Below are 14,642 nucleotides of genomic sequence, written 5' to 3'. Positions count from 1 at the left end.
CACATAACACACGATAAGGAGATATTGGGCTGTGTTCAGCTTGTTTCATAGCGCAGGTCTCTGGTGGTGTTCTGGTGATTTCCTGGTGAGCCAGGACCACAGAGTTCCCAGCAGATCATTTCACTTCCTTTGTCAGTGGTTTTCATGTTGCGGCTGTGCTCAGCCTTCCAGCCGTGTCTTCTATCTGCCTCTTTGGCTTTCATTAGTTTGGTCTTCACGTGTGTATGAGCAAACTTTCAGGAGCAGTGTAGTGGTATGAAGGGTTATTCAGTCACATTAATTGGTTTCTGTTCATTTTCTGTTTTGATGAGATGATAAATGAGGAAAATTCAGAGCGGTTGTGTTGCCAGACCGCAGTCTGATGTAACCCCTGCAACAATGCAGCAGTCAGGTCTGTCAGGCTGAATGAAATAAATACACAGAGACAGAGAGGCTGGTTTAGCAAAAAAAAAAAGAAAAAAAGAAAAAGCCTTCCTTTGTTTATGAACCTTATTTTTACACTAAAGCAGCTGCCATGCATAATCACAGTAAAAGGACTGTTCTAGTCTCCTCATAATGCATCTTATCAGCTAAAAAAGAAATAATAATAATATTTGTAAATTAAAGAAAAATAAATGCTTGATATGAATATTTATCCAGTAAGTTCCTTCATTTATTTGAATTCCTGAACAGAAATGATCCTTGGTGGATGAATGTTATGCTTCATTGCTTTTCAGAGAACTCCAGTTTACAGGCTCAAAACGGTTACTTTTACTTTTGAAGTTCACAACAGATTTCGAAAATATTTGTGTTTTCCTGTTTTCATAACAGACGGTCTAATACATTTATTCTATTCAGTGCAAAAGTAAGGAGCAGTCAGTGTAAGTCAGTCTGTGAGCCAGCTGCTCAAACTGCTCTGAACACCTTCACACACCTGATCGCCTCGGCTGTGCACTGAGGCACTGCACAAGCGTGTCATTAAAAAAAGCTTATTTTTAACTGTGAATCCTGGAAAGCTGCTCTGTATGGAATACAAAGCATGCAGCTTCCCTTTCTTCATGGTCATTATTCCAACACAGACATTTTTCAGTACGGTGCAGGGCTACATAAATGCTCATATATAAGTTATGATGCATTTCAACATGGTATTCATGTCCACTTGGGCAACAAAACTGACTATTCGGCCTTCAGTTCAATTAAGTTCAATTCAGTTTTATTTATACAGCTCCAAATCACTACAACAGTCACCTCAATGTGCTTTATATTGTAAGGTAGGCCCTACAATAATAAATACAGAGAAAAACACAACAATCATACGATCCCAGATGATCAAGCAATTTGGTGACAGTGGGAAGGAAAAACTCCCTTTTAGCAGGAAGAAACCTCCAGCAGAACCAGGCTCAGGGAGGGGTGACGAGGGTTGCCATGAGAAAAGGAAGACAGGATAAAAGACATGCTGTGGAAGAGAGCCAGAGTAATAACAAGTATGATTCAGTGCAGAGAGGTCTATTAACACATAGTGAGTGAAAAGAAACGCACAGTGCATCATGGGAATCCCCCAGCAGCCTACGCCTACCGCTTGTTCAGTGATGACGTGATGAATCCTACTTCCGGGTCTAAAGTAGTCTGCGTTTAATATGGCATTTGTGTTGTTAACATGTTTAATGTTATGTATTTTCTTCTATTTGATCTCAAAAAGCTCCTAAAACAGTCAGCGATCACTGTTGACCTCCCTCGGCTTTTATTACCGCTAATCATTTATTTAAGCTCAGTTTTTAAAACCTTAGGATGTAACTACAGCCCAGCCCATGCAGCAGTATATGAATGACTAACCTCGTATTGTGGATGGATTATCTCAGTTGTTCTCCTGGCTGAAGTTTGGTCCGTTTACAGCATCCTGCCATGCGATTACATTTGTTCCTGACCACCGAGAACACTCACGGTAACTTTTATCAAGTGGAAAAAAAGTTAGCTTGTTTATATTATGCTAACATAGCTGTGTCGCTAGCGGTCACGTAGCACATCATTATATACCAGCTAGCCAAACTTCAGTAACCCTACAAACGTCACTGCTGTTTAGCTTTCTGTCTTCATTTATGTTGGAAGTGATAACAGAGCTGTACGTTTTAATTTGTTTCCAAAACCCCGCAGTCAGGACATGCTATATTGTATTTAGATAGAAGCTAGCGAGCTAACTCCCTGCTAACTTCTAACTCCGTTAAATGTCATAAATTCCGTTTTCATGGATGCCTGGATGTTAAACTCAATTGTTACACCTGGTAGAGCAGAACGCTGATCATTTTATTAAAGATGAAAGAATTTAGACAGTTTTTCAACTCTCAGTAAAGCCATAGTGATTGTTTGATATATGGACCTGCAGCGGAGTTTAGACCCAGACACGGCTAGTGACGTCAGACTGAACAACCGGATTGCAGCATAACTAAGGGAGGATTCAGGGTCACTTGATCCAGCCCTGAATCACTTTCCTTTATGATAAAGCATGTAGTTACATGCTTTATCATAAAGGAAAGTGATTCAGTGATCTGCTGCTTGGAGAAAAAATGCAGCCCTGATCATAGCGCAGTACTGTATGTTTGTTATATTACATACTGTATGGTCCATATTTGTTTAGATCTACCACTATATATACGGTTTATAGAAATATGCATGCTCATACCTTGTAGCTGCAAATCATGAAGCTCAGTCTATCAGAACATCCAGATCAGCCAGGCAGACTGAAAATATAATCGCTACAGCTGCCAGATCCACAAAGATAAGAGCACGTACACTATATACTTCGTATTTAGTTACTTTCTGTCTCCATATGGTCAGTTTCACCTCTAAATTCTATACATTTCAGATTTCAGATTAGATTTCAGAGTAAAGTGTGGCCACTGAACTAATGTGCACTTGAGTTGGTCTTTTTTCCCTTACAGGGCTGTGCGCCAGTCCAGGACCTCAGGATATCTCCTCCACCGTGCAGCAGCAGGAACCTCTCTAACCTCAGAAAAGCATCTACTCAGAGCAGCTTCCAAACCACATACTTTATCCAGACGCTGTGGCATTAAAATCAATTTCAGGAGTCAAGAGAGCGAAACCAGTGAATTCTGAGTGAACACTGTTTAGACTGTTTGTGTAAGAATGTGTTAACCACCTCATCTCCATGCACACTATGAGAAATGACCTAGGACGTCTTGTGTTTTCTCCCATTTGACTTGTGGCTAAGTTGATGAACTCAGATATCTACCAAGTAACCTTATAGCATGCTTTAGTGATGTGGAACAGTCCTCAGACATTTTTTTAAATTAATTCAATAAAATTTGAGACTTTACTAGTGTGTGACCTTTTATCTTAACTTAACCAGCCAATACTTGGACATTTTCTGGTGTATCTTTGCCAAATTACAAATCCTGATTCAGTTTGATGGCATGAAAGGTCAGAGAAAATTTCAGCCTCTTATCTTTTCATAGTCTTTTAGTTATTCCTGCTGAACAATAAAAAAAGACCTGAAAGCAGGTTGATGGACCATTTTTCAAAAAATATGGACAGCATTCATTATATATGTTCAATTTTTGCACCTTAAAATTGTATAAAACTTGTATAAGGCTGAGTAGAAGTAGAAGTGGATGGGAAAACCCACGGGCCTCGTGTACTGAAATATAAACACCTGTCTGTCCATCCACTTTCTCATCCAAGTCTGGTCATGGTGGCACTGTACTAAGCGAGCTACTTCAAACGCGCTTCCCAGCAGCATCTTCCCGATCGTTGCAGGAGATCTCAAGATGTGCTCGAATGAGGTGAGTTAACAACTCCAAGGCGGCCTAAGAAATCTTCCGTGGGTTCCAGGGGGCACCCAGGAGGCATCCTTATTAGAAGCCTGAACTGCCTCGGTTGGCTCGTTTCTAGGGCACAGCAGCAACTCTGAGGGACTTCCAGATGTTTTCTTACTTGAGTTTCTTTCTTCTGCCTCAGACCTTGTTTCTGCACAAATGATGGCACTGAAAGTGATTTTTAAGGGTGAATGTAAAACTGATGTCCTTTAATCCTTGCGGGATGCCATCACTTGGTAATCCATGCCATCGGCTGATCAGGTAGTGTTTGTCCTCTTTTTTTTTTGCTTCCTTCTCTTTTTAAATCAGACCTTGTTGGCTCTTATCTGCACTGTTGCAGCAGAGCCTCTTTCCTTCTTTATTTTCACCATCATTTGATTATGAAAGAAACAACAATTCATGATTTGGCTTGATAGAAATCTTTTCACTATACTATAGCAGGGAACTTCCTCTGTGTTCTTAACTGAAATGGATCACACTCAAAGTCATATGTCACAAAAAAATAAATAAAGAAGCAACACAAAAGTTTGACTCCGGCTCTGTAATCATGTCAAACCTTTATTCCCTTTAATGCTGAAACTAAAGCGTGCTTTCACAAAATAACCTCACAGAAAAACCAGGCAATAACGCAGCCGTGAAGGGAGGACAAGCGTTCACAGAATCATAGAAAAAATAGTACAAACGCTAAAACACAGCAAAAGCCAAGATGAGTTACAATCCTCTGTGAAACATCTGCATGTGATACAATATCCGTCAACTAAACATAGTGCAGGTGACATGAAGTATTTACATTAAATGCAACTGTACACACGTCATGTTAGAGGAAAATAGAGATGTGGGAGGACTTAACCTGTGAGTGGACGAGCCAGCCCAGAGGAAACGAAACGGGACTCGTAACGTTTACTGAGTTTGGATATCTGATTGAACAGTGACTATAATGCTACTGCATGCTGAGCTGCCAGAGAGCCGTTAGGGAACAAGAATTCTGCACAAGAGCAGACAGATTAAAGAACTCGTCTACAAACGGCTTCAAAAAGTTAAGGTGGGCATCGGCAGTTCATTAAAATAATTAATTTCTGCTTGATTAGAAACATAAAATGAATTCTGGCCTCTTCAGCCAAGCAGTGCGAGTGAGTTTAACTTTAAGGCTCTTTATTGGCCTTTTCTTGGCGTTGGGCAGAGTTTGGGTTCATCTGATTTTGTCACATGACTTTTGTTTTCAGCCTGTCTGGATTGAGCAGTCTCCTTACACTCTGTGTGTACTTTTTCATTTTGTTACCACACAAACATTCAGCCTTGTTCCAGTCAGGAAAATTCAGTTTGTGTGCACACCTGGTAATCCACGTTTGTGTGTGTGTGTGAGTGTGTGTGTGTGTGCATGTGTGTGTGAGCATATATTCACATCTTTGTGGAGACCAAAAATGGGAAGTTTACTATACTTGTGGGGACCAAAATCCTGGACCCCACAAGTTTGAAGGCATTTTTGAGACTTAAAATGTGGTTTTAGTGCCAGGGTTACAATTGGGTTATGGTTAGGGTAAGGGGCTAAGGAAAGCATTACGTTAATTAGATGTCCCCACAGATTTGAAAACCTGACGTGTGTTTGTGTGTTGTCCTCTTTGGGCAGTCGTGCTTGATATGAACATTTTAAGGCATTTCTGAAGCCAGTCCAGTGACTGACAGGATAACTGAGCTATGCCCCCGCACGGAGCTGCCAAAAAGGCCTCGGCTCTTCTTTCACAGTCTCAAGGGAATTGTTTCTGAGTGCTGAAGAGTGCATTCTTCTGCCACTCTGGGCAAAAGAAAAAAGAAACAGGGGTTAAGGGGTACAATGTGTGACTACTACAATACATTCTGCAGTGTTGAATGCTGTTGGCTCCATGTAGGCAGTGGAAGTCCAGTTAGCCAACAGCTGATGAGTGGAGGTCCAATGAGTCTGAATACCAAAAAAGACCTCAGATAGGTCCCCATGTTCATCTTCTATGGTTTTCCCTTCCAGTAAGTTTAATTTGTGGTTAACCGGACACAGGAAAACATTTACAAAATAAATAGCATACAACACAATAAACACTGCTCAAAAGATGCTCAAAGCAATGGAACAGAATAGCACACATATTTGTTTTTTGTTTTTTTTTTCAAAAAAGGCTTCTATTGGAACAGAATGGTGCTTTTTCCCCACTTTGACAGAATTCATGAAATTTTATGGTGGTGACAAAAGACCATCATAAAACTGTTTGACTGATTGTCTTTTATTAATGCAACACCAAGAATGCTCCAGTGCTAATTGTGTAAATGGGAGTTAAAGTGCTGCCGGGCAAAGAAAGGTCTACTACTACGATGTCACTCACACACAAGTTATATTTTTCTAAATGTAACAGTGAACTTTTCAAATTTCATTACAAATTAACTACTAACTGAGCCTCTTACAGCTTTAAATACTGATACAATGTTACTACTTTATATATATATTTAACACGTGGTCTAATGTGCAGAGTGTATGTTTCTATTAAATTTGATTGATAAAATAAAGAAAAAAGATTACGTTTGATTGTTTGGTGGCAAATTGGATAACATTTCATGTGCAAGTCGTTAACCCTCTCATCAGCCACAACCCAGTCGCCAATCGGAATATTTTATTTCTGTTCTTCTTAAATTGTCTTCCCAGACAATAATGATTCCAACTGATATCAAAAGCTATTTACACTGCTTCCAGAAAATCGGAATAAAGGAACAGGGTTAGGATGACCACCTGTGATGGTTTAGGTCTCAGGGGCCTTAAAACATGGGAATTAGTTATTTTTAATTTGGTAGTAATTAAAAGTGAGTTTATCCAGCGGATTTGAAAGCGCAGTTTTGGTCTAACAGCAATGAGGAATTACATTTTCAACATTTTTAATTTAATAAAATATTGTATAAACTGCAGCCAGTTAAAAATGTCAATGCAGTGTGGCATACCTAGACTGACGATGTTGTCCATGATACAAACACAGTCAAACAATGAATATCACACTTGATCACTGCATGGTGGCTGCATGTGTGCCATGGAGTTTCTTTTTATATCTCTTTATTATACAAAGGAATTCTTATCAGGATTTAAAGTCTAAGGAAGGGAAGGAAGTGCTGACTTTCATGGCTTTACAAATTAAACCATATGTAAAAATGCTGCTTTACCTGTGTAGAAGGTGATGAAACAACATTAATATGAAACTGATATTGACTTTTTTACATTTTGAGAAATAAGTGTAGATTATTTTGCTAACTCGGTTGATTCTCTTAAAAAGAAAAAATGATACTGATGATTAAATTCATGGATCAGTTCAGCTGAATTACGAGAACAAAAATATCCTCTGTCACTGCTCCTGTTCCCTCTCGTTTTTCATGCTGATATATTTAAATCTCCTCTGCTTTAGATATTTGCCACCACATGAAAGGACTAGGATGGAATTCCTCTTGCACTTCCAGGACCGCTGGGTAATCTACAGACTTGGCTGTCATCAGGTTTCTCTTAAAAATATGTTCCTTCTAAAAGGAGGTCTGCAAAATACTTGTAGTAATTTGAATATCGGATATAAAAAGACACACTGATGCTGAGTTGTATTGTCTAAACCACAACATCGGCAGACTTAGCATTTTTGCTGGGATCTGGGTAAACTTATCCATAAGTCCTTTAGGCTATAATATTGTCATTCTAGCAGTTGTATTACCTTAAAAAAAACTATCACAAAATTCTGAATAAGAGCAGATATTAGAACAAGAGTAAGAAAACAAACCTCCAAATGTGAACAGTAAAGAATTTACCACTATGATTGCTAAACTCTGGCTGACATGCACAAGAAAGCTTCAACATCTTTTATCCAATAAACCACCAAACATGTGGGAAATATTACAGTAATTATATATGAGCACAACATTTTCAAAAATGGAGTCTGAAAATCAAAATATGTGTTGATAAACTCAAGCATTCCATCAATAGACATACCAAGTTTTGTTCATGATAATAATATTTTTAATAAATGTAAATATGTTAAATGAGTATTTGAAAACACCTTGATCAATCGGCCTTTCCCGGTGGAGATTATATTCTGTTCAATTCTCTTTTTGTGTGTGTCCATCCTATTTCTGCCCCTTTGGTCATCACAACTTAAAGCATGTATATAAAGCATAAAGTATGTACAGTTGCAGTGACCCTTTGAGGACCTTACAAAGGCATGAATAAAATCAACCATCCAGACAGATTTTCACAATAAAAATAAGGCACATAGAATACATAGATCTATATTTACAGAGGGTATGGCTCCACACACACGTGCACAAATGGACAGTTTTAATAAACATCACAGTATTAAAAAGATGCCAAACCTAAGAGTCTAGTTTTTTCTTTGATAACATCCTTTTTTTTTTTTTTCATTTTTTTGTCTTTCCTCACCCCTCTGATCACTCCCCCTTGCTCCTAGTTTCATCTTACATTCTGGCAGCCAAGTCGGCCAATTTTGGTAATTTGATATGATACAGTAGAATCACATCAGCGTCACTGACCACCCTGTAGCTTCTCTTATCATTCTTAATCAGAATAATTTTGTTGACTGACTTAATTCTGATGAGTTCACAGGCTGCCGTTTAAGCATATTTCATAAAAAAGCATATTTCTTGAAAAGCCTTTTGGGACTTTTGTACAAAGGAATTTAATCACGTTATTGCATACTCTGTACTGAGGAAAAATATCCAATCAAATTAGAGTACAGTCTGACAAACCGGCCTGCTCCTTGTAAATTTAACATAAATGAGAACACATATCAATAATTTTTGCAGATTGTTGAATTAATTGTACAAAAAACTATGTGCTCCTACAGCAAAACAAACAATTCACATGATGACACACGATTTAACAAAGTTTTCAGGGACATCTCTGAGGCTGAGACAGAATCAGAACGCTTCTAAACAGTTTGTGTGGGTGTTGGGCTTGTACAGTGTTAGGGGGCTATCTCAATGAATATCAGAAGAATTAAAAAACACACTCTCTGACTAAGGCTTTTAGAGCTCTGCACTGCTTGGATGAGCTCTACAATTCAAAGCTTCTCAAACCGTTGAGGCTCTGAGAGTTTTCGAAACACAGGGACTGTCGAATGTTGGAGATTTCTGGAACGTGCAAAAGTCTCAGGGCACTGACTCAGGCTTCATTGAGTTTATAATCATGTTCTGTAATTCTCAGTCAGCCGGTACTTGCTACAACCTTTCTCTTGGAATGAGGCTGTCACACAACTTTAGAATACTTGGATACGTTTCAAAACATCAAATTTTGCTCTCACAAAGTTCGGGATCATTAGGAAGATATCCAACAGACTGAACAGTTGAATGCTGAAATCCAGAAATGTTAGACGTACTTCCAGAACACAAAAGGTTCAATAATGTTCAGCGGCATGTACAGAATAATGACTCATGTTCCAGTGCTGCGCTTCATGTATGAACCTTTAACAGAAGCCTTTCAGTGAAGCTGTGAACAGGATGTTAAGAAGTTTCTAGAACAATGTGAGCAGGTCTAGAACATATTCTAATGGGGGGCAGCAGAAGTGCTGAGGGCAATCTAAAACCTGGTGCAGTGGGTGCAGGTGTCAGGCATGATGATGTTCTTGCAGAAGTTGTCAGAGTGTGTGGAACAGTAACCTTTCACCTTGTCAATCATCTGGCTGACAGGAAGGATGGAGGACGAGGAGGAAGAGGAGTTGGGCTCCACTTCTGAGGAGGAACAGGATGAGGAGATGCACTTTGGATTGGTTTGTTTGGAGTAGTATTTAGCTACAGGGATGAAAAACACAGAGGGAAACCAGGGTGTTATGACCTAATTATGGATTCGTTCCAGTTATTAGAAGGAAATCTGATTACATTGATACTGTCATTCACGCTGAAAATGTCAATCAAATTAAACATGTTAGCACTTGTTATTTAGCCTTCATGTATTAGTATTACTTCTAGTTAAAAGCTTTACAAACAGGATACATTAATAAGGTATGTATTATGATCGGGTGGATCATTTGACTCATGTGATTGCTCATCACTTGTTTCTAAACATATGGTGAAACCAACCATTCGGACTGCACTGGTATCATGGTGAACCCTGTAAAATATAAAAACTATATAGACTAAAGGCAGAGGACGAAGAATGCTCTGAACACAAGGTAGAAAGAAAAGGAAGAGAAGACAAAGACCAAGAATGATAATCTGTTAATTAAATTCAAATAGATGTGGACAGACTACTTTCTGGGGAATGAAATTATAAAGAGTACAATCAGTCTCACTGCGATCACCATAATCAGCACAGAGATAGTGTTGTTATTTGGCATTGCCTAAACCCAGAACCTGACGTACACCTCACCAAGTACTTTTAAGCCTAAATCATAGCAAAGAGCAAATGAAAACAAACTGAAACCACAGACAAGCAGAGTGCAAAAACTGAACCCTCCAGCATGCTGCACTCTCCTGGTTGGCAGTATTTTGACTTTTAAAAACCACTGCTCTCTTCTTATGCAGACTTTGTTATTCAAGGGCCTAGTGAACTTTATAGTAACCAAAAGAATGAGATTATGAAAGAAGTGGCCACACCTTGGCCAAGGGTTGAGGAAATTAAGATGGAGCTAGAAAATGGAGCTGGTGCGTAGTCATGCTGACAGGAGCCAACAGTGCCGTAGAATGCTATAAAATTTGTTGAATAGGTTGAAAAATCAGGAAACGCCCAAGTGCAACAGCAAATCACTGCTGACATGAGAGTTTAAAACATTGTGCTAAAATACATAAATACCAAAAGTTATTCAAGACCTTCAAGACTTTACTGTGTCCGCTGTTTCAGCCCGCACCACATCATCCAGGGCAACACGGTGAGCACATGCAGAGAGTCCACTTAGATCTCTCTGGGCTGCACAAAGACCTGGTGCTAACTTTGATTTTGTAGTTACGTTTACATTGTACCACTTATCATTTCATCTTCTGCCTTCAGCCTTTTGCAGTACCAAGTACTCAGCCCACAGACATTTAATACTGTACTTCTTGCAGCACTCATACGATGCAATATCAAAATGCGATCTGCAAAAACTTGGAAAGCTTGAAGAAATGTAGAAACTTGGCAGTTGTTAAAACCTTAAAATATACAAGCAGAATTCCTTAGTCCAAGAAAAAATTAAGGATTTACATAAGTACAGCATATTTTAAATCAACTTACCAAGAAAATAAAACACAGCAGTGGGAGTGAGGTCAAAATGTCCAGGAGAAACACAACATATTTTTCTACAGTCATGTGCAATAATATCTGACCCTACCTGTGAAAACGATCCATGTACCACACTCATGATTGCCCTGAGCCAAAAGTATCTACATTCAGCATGATATTTGTGAAAACAATATCTCTTATTTGTCTTTAGACTGTTTTGGAACTCATAAAATGACATAAAATATGTTAAGTCAAACATGTTCTTGCTCAGACGTGACAGTTACATGAAAGTTGTTCATGGTCTAATTTAAACACTGCTCAGAACAGCTGAAGGTTGTCCTACACAGAGTGACAAGGAGGACTGCAAGAGTGAGGCATAATAGGTCTACGGTACAAAGATGGTGATATGAACACTGGCCAGACTTAAGCCAGGACCAACTCTGTTTATTCAACAGGAACTGAAAGAAATGCCAGAGTACAGCTCCCTCGTAGAACACATAGGTAGTGCCAACCACTACATAACCTGAGATCTTTGCTGCTTTATTTAACCATGAGTGAAATTCTCAAGATTAACAATCTTTTCTGTGCTTCTCTCAGCAGAGTTTATCACAAGTCTGGATGGGAAAACACAGTCAATAAGTTCTGATCATCTCACGGTGCTATGATGAACTCGACTTAGAGCAGATTATTTACCTGTCTTGCCAAATGTCGTCTGGTTTTTTGTTTTGTTTTTCTCCATCTTTCTTTTCTTATTTGCTCAAAAACCTGCTTTTTCAAGGATTTTATGAGCCAGCAGAAAATATAACCGGGATACTCTGGGTCGTATCACATGGGGTCGAAATTTCATGTTGCACTCGATGCTGAGATCGTAACTCAAAATGTGTAGAAAGGGAACGGTGACAGTATGCGGTATATAATTTTGACCTAACCGCTGTTATCATGGTTTTAGCTGAAGATGTGTTTAAATCATAGGTGATGGGACTCATATAAAAAGATGTGCTGTACATTACACACGTCGTCTTCACCTTTTTTCACTCACTGCTTTATGTGTTTACACAACATATGTTGTTTAATTATTAGTTATTATTCATCTTATTCATCTTCCACAGGGTGTCTCTGTCTTCCTCACCTGCCACCAATCGTGGCGGATAACTTGGCTCTGCTAGAGGTTTTATTCCTGTTAAAAGGGAGTTCTTCCTTACCACTATTCCCAAGTGGTTGCTTATACAAGGTCATCAAAACTGCATAATTTGGATATGTGCTTGGATATAATTTGTGGCCTCTCTGTGCTCCGGTTTTCTCCCTTATCTTTCTCTTCAGGCTCCAGATCAGTCGCAGCAGATGGTTGCCCAATTCTGGTTCTGCCAGAGGCCTTTTCCAGTTTAATGGGGGTTATTCCTCCCCACCACTATGTCCTTGCTCACAGGAGATCGTCTGATTGTTATGGTTCTTTTGCTAACATTGTAGGGTCTTTACTTCCATAATATAAAGCACTTTGAAACTAGAGCAATATAAATAAAACTGAATCAAAGGTTTCCCAAACATAACAAGCTGAGAAGAGTCGTTGGGGTTGACCCTCACTGGAGGGATTTCAAATCTTGTCTGACCTGAGACTGTCTCAAGATCCTCCAGGGGGAAAATTGGAGGAAACAATGCTGGGGACAACAACGACTGGAATGTACTTCTAAGTCTGCTACCAGATAATCTACTGACTCCGAACATGATGAACGATCAAAGAAAATGGGCACAAGAGGAAAAATGAAATATGAAAGTGTTAATATGCTTTGTCCGTGACCCTGAATTTAAGAACCAACCCTCTTATAACCTAACATACAGCTACCAGCAACAATGCAAGCTCCAGAAAGTTCACAAGTCCCAAATGTTGATGGGATTTTGTGAACTGCATGTTTGTTTTAGGTTAGAATTAGGGCTAACCGGGGAGCAAGTTATACATCAAAATTAGACCGAGAAGAATAGAAGTCCAAACACTAGTGTCAATGCTCTTAATGTGAGAATGTCTGGAAAATGTTCATTCAGTTACAAAAAGTGTCTTCATCAAACCTTCAGGGGTTTCCTTTTGTTCCTCATTCAGTCCAGGAAGACTTCTTAGAAGTTAACGATGCTCTGGGGCTCTTTACAGGTGTGGCAGTTTGAGACAATAAGTTTGTCTACTTGTTAAAAATGTCATCCTGAATTCTGGATTTATGGTATAGATATACCAGCAGTCTTCACAGTTTCACATTTTATGGAACATTCTTGTGGACAATGGGCCAAAGCAATCGACTTAAATGTATGCTCTTTGAGCCAAATCAAACACATGCATATGTCTGTGCGCTGACCTCCTGGTCTGATATTGTAAAGCAGGGAATATTTGAGATTGCATCTAAATCACGCTGTTCAAACAAAGAAGCTCCTTCTCTATCGCTGCCTGATTAAACAAAGCATGGATTGATTGATTGTGTTGTCTTACTACACATTCAGCGATTATTCCCAACATCTCTTCCAACTGTTGTCCCTTTGCAACACAAAAAGCTTCAAGGTCAAGCAATGATTTCCTGCTGGCGTGGACTGCAGTCACGACTTCCTTTCACTGTGCATTATGACAGCGCTGATTATGCCGCTGGCCTTACGCGGTCATGTTGCAGCTGGTCCTATTCATTCATTTTGACTTTTAAAATGCCCCATGATGTCACACTGAGATGTTTTGTTTTCTTTCTGCATCTCCTCTGACACATGGACAACATTTTTACGGGGAATACTGTTTTATTTTTTTTTAATCCCTCAATTGTACACCAGAGTACACTTTGAGACAGAGACAGAAACTGTGAGGGGTGTTAGAGCTGAGCTGGTGTCATAGAAAAGGCGTTTGGGAATAGCAGGTCGGTCCCTGGTCATGATCTGCCTGCTCTGTGATGGAGAGATGCTCCGACCTCAAACATCTGGAAATGATACAAGGATAGATTGACACTGTGAAGACGCTGAGGAACTGTGAAGCAACCTCGTAGGAAACACAAAGAGAGAATTCCTCCTTCAGCGCAGATGACTTAATAACACGCTGTCCATTTCCACCGCAGGCCACGATCTGAATGAGAATGCTTACCATCCTCCTCTAAGGTACAAATAAAAATGCATTTTCTTCAGTACATGCTTTTATGTTAGAGTAAAGCAATTAGACAAACAAGTCTGTTTGCGCAGGCCTAAAGCATTCCACACAATAAAGCTGCGCTGATGAATGTTATGTGAAACACAGATGATCTGATAGTATCACATGTTAAAGTTTACACTTATGCAGTCGAACCCACACAGATTTTATCGTCCGATCTTTCCCGCAGCACGAGGTCGCAGCAGGCTGTTAAGTTTAAATGTCGCTCCAGGTCACGTGTAAAGGCAAAAGTCCTGTGTGTGGCTGTTGTAGCACAGTTCACCCCCTGCTTCTGCTGCCTCCAAGTGGCAACGCAAACAAATAAAAAAGCTAATGCAGCTCATCATGTAGCACTGTGGACGCAGCTTTTTGTCTTTAAAGACTTTTAAATAATCCACAGGGAGAATGTATGTATGCAAGCTTTGACTCAAACCAGGAGAGTTGAACAGTTTTAATTAATTTTCTTTGACTAATATTCTTGAGCACGTGTGAT

At 39.4% G+C, this 14,642-nt stretch overlaps 1 protein-coding gene and 1 long non-coding RNA gene across 5 annotated transcripts in view; one reads left to right on the top strand and one right to left on the bottom strand.

The window, feature by feature from the left end:
• Nucleotides 1-1,456: 1,456 nt before the first annotated feature.
• Nucleotides 1,457-3,310, top strand: LOC309688943. Its single transcript, XR_014271208.1, has 2 exons — nt 1,457-1,921; nt 2,916-3,310. It is a non-coding gene; the product is annotated as an uncharacterized lncRNA (long non-coding RNA).
• A 1,037-nt stretch (nt 3,311-4,347) lies between these two features.
• The window catches only part of adgrg6 (adhesion G protein-coupled receptor G6), a 142,599-nt gene continuing 132,304 nt past the window's right edge, over nt 4,348-14,642 (bottom strand). For 3 of the 4 annotated variants that reach the window (XM_082506828.1, XM_082506831.1, XM_082506830.1), the window contains one exon: nt 4,348-9,602. In XM_082506828.1, the coding sequence (XP_082362954.1) occupies nt 9,391-9,602 (212 nt within the window). In that variant the 3' untranslated portion in view covers nt 4,348-9,390. The remainder of the gene's footprint in view (nt 9,603-14,642) is intronic. The other variant, XM_082506829.1, reaches the window with a different exon arrangement.

The sequence above is a fragment of the Aulonocara stuartgranti genome (assembly GCF_965226115.1).
Source record: "Aulonocara stuartgranti genome assembly, chromosome: 15".
NCBI classification, from domain to species: domain Eukaryota; kingdom Metazoa; phylum Chordata; class Actinopteri; order Cichliformes; family Cichlidae; genus Aulonocara; species Aulonocara stuartgranti.
This window is presented reverse-complemented; position numbering and strand designations above follow the sequence as displayed.